This window comes from Aplysia californica, unplaced genomic scaffold (genome assembly GCF_000002075.1).
Source record: "Aplysia californica isolate F4 #8 unplaced genomic scaffold, AplCal3.0 scaffold00255, whole genome shotgun sequence".
Lineage (NCBI taxonomy): Eukaryota > Metazoa > Mollusca > Gastropoda > Aplysiida > Aplysiidae > Aplysia > Aplysia californica.
Window position 1 is genome coordinate 922,324 of NW_004797525.1, and position 12,148 is coordinate 934,471.

Below are 12,148 nucleotides of genomic sequence, written 5' to 3' on the forward strand. Positions count from 1 at the left end.
GTGAGCTTTTCTAAATGTGATAACTCCTGACAGTTTAGTTCACTCAGAGGTGAGCTTTTCTAAATGTGACAACTCCTGACAGTTTAGTTCACTCAGAGGTGAGCTTTTCTATATGTGATAAGCCCTGACAGTTTAGTTCTCTCAGAGGTGAGCTTTTCTAAATGTGATAAGTCCTGACAGTTTAGTTCACTCAGTGGTGAGCTTTTCTATATGTGATAAGTCCTGACAGTTTAGTTCTCTCAGAGGTGAGCTTTTCTAAATGTGATAAGTCCTGATGGTTTAGTTCACTCAGAGGTGAGCTTTTCTAAATGTGATAACTCCTGACAGTTTAGTTCACTCAGAGGTGAGCTTTTCTAAATGTGATAACTCCTGACAGTTTAGTTCACTCAGTGGTGAGCTTTTCTATATGTGATAAGTCCTGACAGTTTAGTTCTCTCAGAGGTGAGCTTTTCTATATGTGATAAGTCCTGACGGATTAGTTCACTCAAGCTAAAACAGCACCTGAACATGGATGGCTGGTGCCTCTGTAAATAAATTATTAATGGTCAAGGTAGTTCACTTAGAGGTGAGCCTTTCTAAATGTGATCAGTTCTGACGGTTTGGTTCCCAAGGTTCACATTTCATAATTTGTGTTTTTGGTACAGTTAAAAAAGGGACGAAATTCAGCCTGATATACTTTTTGGACCAAATTGTCAAAAAGAGTCATAAATATTGACTTCGGTTTGTTTTTTAAAAAAATTTAGAATGTTTTTTTCACATGGCTCTTGAGCTAGACATGGCGTTTCTGACTTCTAAGTGGAAGAGTTGATGCTGTGACTGTCAGTGGTGTAGGTGTGTGGTGAAAGTGTTGGCATTTGATGAAATTGAGCGTGTAGACTGTGTTTGTGCATATTTTAACATATGTGAGGCATTGTAGTGAAATCAGTTGCTCGTCAAAATAATGAAACCGAAAAAAAAGGCATTTTTCCTCCCGTTTGACAATTTTTATTGAATTTTTGTTTTTTTATCTCAACTCCTTTTATGTCTATGTAAAAACACCCCCATGTGAATTTTACTGAAAAATGTTGATTAATGGCACAAAATATGTCAATTTTCAGTTTCCAAGGACTTTCAAGATAGAGAAGTTACAACACTTCGGCGGCCATTTTTTGCTCATTTTACCTCTGAAACCAGGCGACCCTTACCTCTTTCAATTGCAAATATTTCGACGTCCATTCAACAAAGATGGATATCTTTTTCACCAAAAGCAATGCAAATGAAGAGGCTTTAAGATGATATCAATAACCCCATATGCCTAAAATTTGATGAGCGCCTGACTCCACCACGTCGTGCCACCTGACATATGAATATTTAGGTGCACAGCTGTGCAGGAGATATTTTTTCCTGCCAGTTTCCATCAGGTAGAAGTTTGAAGTCTGGTACTGCTTATTTAATTTTTTATTTTTTTTTGCATTAGATGCACTCTCAGGAAGGCGGGCTGCTACTTTACAAAGAAAGTGTTTGATTGGAATTCCCAGTGTCAGAGGTCAAGGGGAGGCCACTTAGAACCTGGAGAAGCGTCACAGAGAATGATGTACCCTACGGAAAAGTGGGAAGATAGTGAATAATGTCAAGAAGTTAGGCCAGGATAGAGAAATGTGGGAAGTGTTTGTTCATGACCTATACCTTGCCTTAGACCTGGGTGAGAAAGGCAGTGATGATCATGATGGTGGCTACTTTTTTCAGCTGCTAGTTTCAGCTGAGTTGAGAAGGAAAGGATTTGCTCCCTTGAGCGGGTTCCCATGTATTTACAGGGCGCGGTGGCGGAATCCCGCGTATTTACGACATGCGAAGTGTTTAAAAAGTCAGATTCATGGTGAACTAGAAGGCAAAACCTCCCACAATGTCTGGACTTGTTTGTTTGTTGTTTCCTTCTGTGTCGTGGGTGGTTGGCAGGTGCTCTGATGTGGTTTGTTTCTTCTTTCCTATCAAACATCTGTCGGCTTTATCTCCCCTCCATCTTTTTTGTGTTTGTTACTCTATTGTAACACCTCTAATCTTCGGCACTTATATGACCTTATTGTGTTACAAGTGCCTTAAAACACTTTCACTAAAACCTATACCTTCTGCGACGGTCAGGCCACAACTGCAACGTGGGCTCCATCGTGTTCCACCCGGAGGCCACAGTGGGCCTGGAGGACAGCCTGTGCTGCATGGCTTCCTGTGGTCAAGACGGGACGGTCAAGCTCTGGAACCTGGAAAGGTTTGTCACCGTCTGTGAATGTCTGAAGGGTTTGTGAGTAGGTGGTTGGTGGGTGCTCTGGTGTGGTTTGCTCCTTCTTTCCTTTCAAACATCTATAGTCCTGGTCTCTCCTCCTTTTTTTGTGTTTGTTACTCTCTTGTAACACCTCTAATCTTTGGCACTTATATGACCTTATATTGTTGCAAGTGCTGTAAAACTCTTACTAAAACTAAATAGTTTGTTTTCGCTCTGTGAATGTCTGGCAGATTTGTCGTACTCTGTGAATGTCTGACGGGTGGTTGGAGGGTGCTGCTGGTATTTTTTTACTGCCCTTTTATTGTCAGAGGTGCTGATTTTCTGGATGAATTCTGAAATGGGAACCAAAGCAGTGCTACTGACTGAAGTGTCTTTAGGCCATTCCCGATGGGGGGGATATTAACATGTTCTTATGCACAGGAGAATTGTAAATTGGCTGATTTATCAATGTCATGCTCATACTGTGCTGGAACAACATATGGGGAACTGCTGCTTTTTCTTTTCTCATCCTTACTATCGTCATTTTTCCTATACTTCTTTTATATGCTTGTCACTCTCTTGTGAACTGCTATTTCCAGGGTGCCTTGATATTCGAAGCAGACTTTGTGCTAGAGAGGTGAGCAGAGTAAGCCTGATTCCCTGTTCGGACTTCTCTGTTGACATCCACCCCTTGGCGCTCACACGACCTTATGTTGTTGCGAGCGCTGTAAAACTTTACTAAAGCGAAACGATTTTATTGCTTTTCTTCTTCCAGGTGTAAATGCTTTTGTTAATTGTGCCAGCTTTCTTCTTTTTAGCTCCAAAGTGTAAATGTTTCCAGAACTGTGAATTAATTCCTTGAATGATGTCTAAGATGTCCACCAGTCTCAGACAACCACTTTTCTTGCCGATGGGTGGTTGTCTTGGACAATTTTGACCGCATGTAAATTTTTCTGTTGCAGCGAGGAGCCCCTGGCAGACATAGAGGGCCATGCCCCCTACCGAGTGTCGAGAGTGAAGTATCATCCATCCGGTCGCTTCCTGGCCACCTGCTGGTTTGTACCTGCTTGTTTTGTGTTGAAAATTAACACCTTACCTGCTTCGTACCTGTTTTAGACCTGCATGTTTGCCGACAATCATCTGAAATTGGACAATCACATCCAACCTGCGAGCCAGCTGATGCTATGGCTAGGCCCACCTGTATTAGTCAATGTGCGAAGTGCGAGACCTGGCCGACTGCCAGCACCCCCTTTTTCTCCCGTCGGCTTTGTCGGCACTTTCGTTTTCGTGCCGACTGTCGATGTCGGCGTTTCCAACCTAATTGTCGGGACCTGAGTAGAAATATGTGTAGGAAAAAGGACGACAGCCTAAATTATCTCTACTTTCAGTTTCCTGCTCCAACGCCCATTTTGAATTACGTCTGTTGACTGATTGTTCAGACCATATGGATTCATTTAAGTCCGACTCACTTGTTCTACTAGATCTATCTATCTAGGTCTAGATTTATAGATCTAGATCACTATAGACCTCAATGGAGGATTCATATTGCAATTCTATTGTGTAAAACCCTATTATAGGTTGTGCTATAGGCCTAATATTAATTTTGGTAAAAAGCGTAAATTATTTATATAGAATAGATTCTAGAGTCTAGACTCAGCTGAGTTCCTCTGTTCGGAATCGGATGCATATTTCTCTTTCAAGGCCTATTCCTATTCACTTGTTCTACTACTACTAGATCTAGATTTATTTAGATTACTATATGGAGGATTCATATTCCAATTCTATTGGGTTATTGTGTCAAAACCGTATTATAGCAATGTAGGTCATATTATGCTCCTTGTTTGTTTTGGAGTGTGGGTTTTTTTTTACTTGTGCTGGTCTTTTTACATGAGGGCTGTTGCAGGTTCTTTTTTGGGTTAGGGGTAGGTTTGGGTTAGGGTTAGGTCTCTTCTTTATTGTGTTTGTTGGGCTGGTCGCTGGTTACACGGAAGTCCTTCCTTTTATGACACCCAAAATGGCGCAAGATTTTCAATCTGGTTGAGGCTCACATGCAGGTCTAGGCAGACTCAACTGTACTTCAGGCTCAAATGACCGCTAGATCGGAAAAGTAACGTAAAGTACCCCACTGTACCTACATTTAAAAGATATTTAACAAGCCTTGTCTATTTCCACCCCCTCCCCCCATCCCTACAGCTATGACAACTCATGGCGTCTGTGGGACCTGGAGGCCCAGGAGGAGGTGCTACACCAGGAAGGTCACAGCGCCCCCGTCTACGACCTTGCCTTCCAGAGCGACGGCGCCCTCAATGTCACTGGGTGAGATTAATTTGTCATCACTGATAGGTCAGGATCGAGGTTTTTAGCTTCTGAAAAGCTTCAGAAAAAAAGTTTTTTTGTGGTCTTATGTCTGAGAAAAGTATTCGTATATGTCTTGTGTTTGTGATTTATGTGTCACAGTGTGGTGGAAATAGGCACTCGTCAGTTTTTGGGCGTGTGGCATTATTGGTATCATTGGGAAGCTTAATATATTTGCCTTGCTTTCTGTGAAGCTATAAATACTCATCTATCTTAAATAGAAGTCGAGATTGAAGGAGGTGGGGGTAGCCTGTTTTAAGAGGTAAGATAAGCGAGAAAATGGCTGCCAACTTTAGGTAACTTCTATAGCTTCAGAGTCCTTGAAAACCTAAAAGTTTATGTATTTTGTGTCGTGATTCTACGTCTTTCAGTTAAATTCACATGAAAATGTGCTTTTATATGGACATAGAAATGTTGAGCCAAAAAACTGAATTCTGGGGGGAAAATTTCAAAATGTCGGAAAAATGCCTTTTTCTTCGATTTTATTATTTTGGCGAGCGCCTGATTTCATCGCGATGCCTCACATATGTCTACATATGTCTTGTGTTTGCAATTTCTATATTGTGAGTTTGAGACATGTGGCTGTGATCAGCGTGTTCTTATAGAAAGGCTCACCCCTTCATTGCTATTATTATCATTATTATTTTTAGTAGTCTTATAAGTGGTAGTATTATTATTTTTGGTAGTAATAGTAATATTATCTATTATCTATTTGTGGTGGCCGAATTTTGCTATTCAAAAGGTTTTTTAATGGCTGCATCGATCGACATGCGGTTTTCGCCAAAAGATTCTTTAAAATATTCTCCAGAGCATGGCGACCTTGGTTTTTTCAGTTTTGAGACAGTTTTGCTGCAAAAAGCTAAATTTCTTTATTTCGCCGATCGCTTTTGTAGGCCGACGCTTTTCTGTCTCTGTAATTTTAGAAAATCCGGAAGGGATATTTCGCGAGGCACGTTTTGTTTTGAAAGTATAAATCTAGACCTTATATTTTTTTTCATCTTTCAAGATGTATTGCCCCGTTCCATTAGAGTGTAAATATAGTTGGCCAATGACTTTTAGTTGATGTTAAAGCACCGGCCTGGACGGTCAGAGAACGGTTAGTATAAGGTATAGGCACCGCCGATCATTCCTTTCATCGAAAGGGGGCCCAGTTAGTTATTGTTATAAGTAAAAGTAGTAGTAGAAGTAGTATCATAATAATTATTATGGTCTTGTCTATCCCTCTATTCTCCTACCCCCACCACACCCCCTTCTTATTATTGTACTCTTATAGAAAGGTCAACTCCTTCCATGCCTCATAAGCAACTTGTGTATTATCTTTGATTCCAAATCATAATCATTTTTTGAAAGGTCAGACCGATTTTTTGTGCCTATATTTGATTAGTTTATGATGTACCTTGTACATAATGTGCCCTGAGCAACTAAGCAGTATGTGGGTGGTTGCAGGTTGCTCTGATGTGGTTTGCTTCGTTGTTCCTATCAAACATCTATCGTCCTGATCTGTCCTCCTTTTTTATGTTTGCTACTCTCTCGTAACACCTTTTATCTTCGGCACTTGCATGACCTTATTGTGTTGCAAGTGCCGTAAAACTCTTACTAAGTGGGTGGTTGGCAGGTGCTCTTGTGTCGTTTGCTCCTTCTTTCCTATAAAAATTCTATCGTCTCTATCTCCCTCCTTCTTTTTTGCGTTTGTTACTATCTTGTAACACCTGTAATCTTTGGCACTTATATGAGCTTATTGTTTCGCAAGTGCTGTAAAACTCTCCTCCTATGTTTGCTACTCTCTTGTAACACCTCTTAACTTCGGCACTTAACTTATATGACCTTATTGTGTTGCAAGAGCTTAAAACTCTTACTAAAACTAAATAACTTAGCAGTGTGTCATCTCTCTTCGATTCAGGGGGCTGGACGCGTACGCCCGTGTGTGGGACCTCCGGTCGGGTCGCTGCGTCATGTTCCTGGAGGGTCACCTTCAGGCCGTGCTGGCCGTAGACTTCAGCGACGACGGGTAAGTCTCTGCTCTTTTTCACGACAGTTTGGTGCGCCAAGGGGTGGATGTCAATAGAGAAGTCCAAACGGGGAATCAGGCTTACTCTGCTCACCTCTCTTGCCTCAACAACACAAAGTCTGCTTCGACTATCAAGGCACCCCGGAAACAGCAGTTCACAAGAGAGTGACAAACATACAAAAGAAGTAGAGGTAAAATGATGATAGTAAGATAGCTCATATGGCCTTATGCAGTTGCAAGCGCCGTAAAACTTTTCTAAAACTGAAGTAAAAACGCCTGTTTCTCTGTTTCGGTGCGTAACCAGTCAATCGTTGTGTGGTTCCCCAGATACCATGTTGCCACTGGCAGTGAGGACAACAGCACGAAAATCTGGGACTTACGGCAGCAGAAGTGCGTCTACACGGTGCCGTCCCACACAAACATCGTATCTGCGGTCAAGTTTCAGCGTAAGTTCCCACTGTTGATTTGAGTTGAGCCCTTATTTGTTATCGCATCGATTAATGTTTTTCTTTAGTCCTCCAAGTGTTGCTGGCAATTAGTCTGTGGTGTCAGGGAAAATTGTATGTGTCACGACACAGTGGAATCAGGCACTCGTCAGTGTTTTGGCATATGGAGTTATTAGCATCATCTTAAAGGTTATTCATATACATTGTATGCCTTGCTTTCGTCGAAAAAAATATCCGTAAAATTTATCTTGAATAGAAGTCGAGATACTTGCAATTGAAGGAGGTGGGGTCGCCCTATTTTCAGAAGTAAAATTAACGAGAAAATGGCCGCCAAAGTTTGGTGACTTCCATAGCTTAAGAGTCCTTGGAAACTGCAAAATTACATTTTTTGTGCCTTTAATGATTGTTTTTCTATAAAGTCCACTCAGAAAAGTGTTTTTGAATGGACGCACAAGGTGTTGAGCCAAAAAACAAAAATTTGAAAAAAATGTCTAAACTGGCTGAAAAATGCCGATTTCTCGGATTTAATTATTTTGATGAGCGCCTGGTCTCACCACAATGCCTCACACATGATGAATAATGACACCATGTTATGTTGGAAATGCCTGAGAATAGGCGAACCGGGCAAATCAAGGCATCAACGTAGTCATTTTCAGTAAGTTTAATGTAAATTTAAAAGGAAGGAGAACTCATTTGTTTAGGAGTTGAAATATTTAGCTGTATAAGAATATCAGATAAATGAATAGTGTGACTCAAATTCATCATCATGTTCATTACCTTTCTCACCCTGCCCATGGACAAACACTTCCCACCTTTCTCTATCCTGGGCTAGCCTCTTGATGTTATTCCGTGCCTTCCCGCTTTTCTGTACCTCGATTTCTGTGATTCTTCTCCAGGTTCTTCCCCTTCATCTTTTACCCTGTGGATTCCAATCCAACACTTTCTCTTTTATTCAGCTGCCTCAAATTACTGTCAGTTAAAATGGGCCTGAGTACCACTGTTACTTTCTTGGAATACCTCTAATCTTGGTCACTAATATGACCTAATTGTGTTGCAAGTGCCTTAAAACTCTTTCTACAACAAATAGAAGTGAAAAAAAATGATGCTTCACACAGGGTTATCTCCTGCTGCTTGAGCCGTCATCTTCAGATAGGCCGCTGCCCAGTTTTCATACAGTTGTTTTTCTGTAAAAATTTTGTTAAAAAATCCCCCTTTTGTGGGTGGTTCATCATTGCCGTTCTCACCCTGCACCAGGGTATAGGCCACGAACAAACACCTTCCACCTTTCTCTATCCTGGGCTGGCCTCTTGATGTTATTCCGTGTCTTCCCACTTTTCTGTACATCGATTTCTGTGATTCTTCTCCAGGTTCTACGAGGTCTTCCCCTTGATCTCTTGCCCTGTGGGTTCCAATCCAGAACTTTCTTTGTTATGCAGCTGGCTGACTTCCTGAGAGTATGTCCAATCCATCGCCACCGCCTTCTTCCTACCTCATCTCTGACTGGGATCTGTCTTGTTTTCCTTAACACTTCCACATTGGTGACCCTGTCTGTCCTTTTTTGTGGGTGGTTGGTAGGTGTTCTTGTGTAGTGTGCTCTTTTCTTCCTGTCAAACATCTACTACTAACTGTCATCTCTCTTTATCTGTGGCTCTCTTGTGACCTATGGTGTGGTTTGCTCCTTCTTTCCTGTCAAACATCTATCGTCCTGATCTCTCCTCCTTCTGTTTTATGTTTGTTACTCTCTTGTCACACCTTTTTTCTTTGGCACTTAAATGACCTTATTGTGTTGCAAGTGTTGTAAAACACTTACTAAAACTGAACTGATGATTTTTCGATTGGTACTGGTATTTGTTTTTGCTCATTTGCAGCTCACCATGGGAACTACTTGGTTACTGCATCGTTTGATGGAAGTGCAAAGGTTAGTTATAGTCATGTTTACTGAGTGGGAAAGATCTCTACAAAGTAGATCAAGTGGACCAGAGGACGTGACCTCAGTGCTTTCTTGTCGTATCTCCATTTTTAGTTACAGTGAAAACAGTTCATAACAAAGAGTAAGCAAAACGAGAAGTCGCGTTTTCTCTGTTTAAAAAAAGTGGAGATATAATGGCAAAAAAGCACTGGGGTCGCGAGGTGTTGAGACGATATGATTAAAATAAAAGGACAGGCCAAGGGACTTTTGGTTCTTTCAATGGTCAGGTTGTCATTTGTTTTGTTTTTAGATTAATGAGATATTTCTATATATATGTATAGAGAGAGATGTATAATCTGAGAATAATATACGACAGTGAAAGAACTTGTTTTGTTAGTGTTTTGAGTGCTTAATCAGCTGCTTGCACTGTATACTTCCCGCGAAACTGAGGATGTTTATAGTGATATAGTGTAAAGCGCATAGAGCTTTCTTTAGAGCGAGGTTATGTGCTTAACGAATGCTATTTATTTTTTTCTATTATTATTTGTTTTTTTGTAGAGCGCTGCAAGCCTGTGGCCTAAAATTGAGTTTTGAGCCCAATGGAAAGTCATATATTATTTTTATGATGTCTTGCTAACCTTCTGAATCTTTACAAAGACTTTGAACTGTGACTTAGATGTTTCTACGATCTGTGGGAGATGTATTTTTCTTTCTCTTTTTCTAACCTTTTACGGGGTGCCCACTACAGCTGGATCGGGCCCATCGCCGGACTCGGTCACCTGAAACTGAAAACAAACACATTTGTTTTAGAGGCGATAGAGTCAGGCGATCGGCCCAATCGACCGATCCCATGCGTAGTGGGTACCCCGTATTATCCTCTCTGTGTGTGGTTGGGTTCTTCTTTCCTATCAGACAGCTATCGTCCTTATCTCTCCTTCTTTTTTGTGTTTGTTTCTCTCTTGTAACATCTGTAGTCTTCGGCACTTATATGGCCTTATTGTGTTGCAAGTGCCATAAAACACTTACTAAAACTAAAACTAAAAACTATCCTCTCCTGTTCTCAGATTTGGGCCCATCCGACGTGGGCGCCTCTGAAGACGTTGGCGGGCCACGAGAGTCGCGTGATGGGTCTAGACGTGTCCCGAGACCTCCAGTACATGGCCACCTGCTCCTACGACAGGACCTTCAAGCTCTGGGTCACCGAGCACACCGGAGGGCTGTGAGCAACGCTCTGCTGAGTAGTCGAAGTAGTGAGACCTGTGGCTCGTTTACCACTTTGCAGTCACACAGCCAGCAGTACAAAATACCGCATCTGGTCACCCAGCCAGGAGAGTGACTGTGCTACGAACTTCTCGGGCTTGGTGCAGAACTGTGCAAGGTGACCGGAACGAACAATTTTCTCCAGCGCATTTTTGCGTCAAGTGACCACAAAGTGTTAATGGGGGAGGGGGGGGGTGTTGTTGCATTGATTTGGCGGGGGGGGGGGGGGGGGCGGATAAGGGGATAAGGGATAATTGGAACATCTGCTCTTATGACAGAATTTTCTAGCTCTGGGTCACCGAGAACACTGGGGGACTGTGGTGAAAAGCTCTGAGCAATCTGCAGTGGAGTCCGCCTAAAGTGAACTCGCTTTATTTGAACAATCGGTTAAAGTGAACGATAGTCTGTGGTCTCGATTGAAACGCTATTTGTCTAAGTAAAAAAAAAGTGGATAAAATGAACCGGTGTCATGGGGAAATTGGATGAAGTGAACACCCAAAGTGAGTGAAAGCGAAGAACGGACCGACTGTGTCACTGTCGCCATGCTGTGAAAATAAAATCGGCAGACAATCCTAGCTCGGCGTTGGCGACGGCAATCTCAATCAGAAAGAAAGAGCTCTAGGCTCGCCCGCTGTGTTGTTCCCCCACCCCACCTCCACCCTAGACCCACCACTGCGCGTAGCTAGCTGTTTCTATAGGCCTCCGCCCGACCGAAATGGATAAACTGAACCTCAGATAAAGTGAACACTTTCTTCTGATCCCAAAGAGTTCACTTTAAGCGTACTCCTCTGTAATTAGTGGGACCTGTGGCTCATTTAGTTGGGGAGGGGAAGGGGGTGTGTATGAGGGAGGGGGGATGTTGTTGCTTTGATGGGGGGGGGAGGGGATAGGGGATATTTGGAGGGTGGGGCAGGGAGAGACTTTAATGTCACACAGTCAAGACTGTCACCAACGTAATTTTGTTATTGATTATTGTTTTAAGAAAATTTAATAAAAACAACAAATCAACGATGCTTTATTAAGTTTAAGTGTCAACCTTTTGACTAGAGAAAAAGTAAGAAAGTCTTACTTTTATTAATTGTATTTTCAGTCAACAAAATAATACATTGCTATATTAAGGATATGAAACAAGTAACTCAGGCATTTTTCAGGATATGAGGAACTGAAATCTGAGATACGGAAGTTTCCTGAGCATGGTTCTGTCATGTTTTTCTGTACACTGTCGAGGCTTGTACAACGCTGCATCGAGCTCTCTTACAAACTGATGTAAGGGAATGTTATGTTTTATTTGTTGTAACAATAAAGAATTCATTTGTACTTTTTTGTGTCTTTGTTTTCTTGTGTCTTCTACTACAGCTTTTGCGGGATTTCTGGGGTTTTCTTGTTCTTTTCTTCTTTTGTTTGTGGTTGTTTTGTGGGGGGGGGGGGGCATGAGTGAATCCTGACCTCTTCAGATAGATTGAGGGTGGTGTAAGCTGGTCGTTCTTGTTTTTTTAACTACCGTTGTTACCGTCTGTCCATTATTGCTTTGTGGGTGGTTCGTGGGGGGAGGGGGGGGGGGACATGAGTAAATCCTGACCTCTTGAGATAGTTTGAGGGTGGTGTAAGCTGGTCGTTCTTGTTTTTTTAACTACTGTTACCGTCTGTCCATTTTTGCTTTGTGGGTGGTTTGTGGGTGCTCTGGTATGTTTTGCTTTATAATTCCTATCAAACATCTGTCACTCTTGTCCTGATCCCTCCTCCTTGTTTTCTTTGTATGGTACTCTCTCTCTAGTAACCTCTCTAATCTTCTGCTGTTGCATGGCCTATTTGTGCTGCAAGTGCCATAAAAACTCTTACTAAAACTAACTGTGACCTATTCGTGTTATTTATACCTGCCTTTAAACTCTTCTTGCCAAAACTATAATAGTGCAAACACAGTGGGTCGTCCTTTC

At 41.9% G+C, this 12,148-nt stretch overlaps 1 protein-coding gene across 1 annotated transcript in view; it reads left to right on the forward strand.

The window, feature by feature from the left end:
- Nucleotides 1-10,402, forward strand: part of LOC101845006 (U4/U6 small nuclear ribonucleoprotein Prp4) — a gene marked incomplete in the record, with an annotated part of 20,066 nt that extends 9,664 nt beyond the window's left edge. The window contains 7 exon segments of the mRNA XM_013083816.2: nt 2,119-2,242; nt 3,199-3,291; nt 4,430-4,552; nt 6,492-6,599; nt 6,927-7,045; nt 8,914-8,963; nt 10,019-10,402. Coding sequence (XP_012939270.1) covers nt 2,119-2,242; nt 3,199-3,291; nt 4,430-4,552; nt 6,492-6,599; nt 6,927-7,045; nt 8,914-8,963; nt 10,019-10,177 — 776 coding nt within the window.
- Between the last annotated feature and the right edge of the window lie 1,746 nt (nt 10,403-12,148).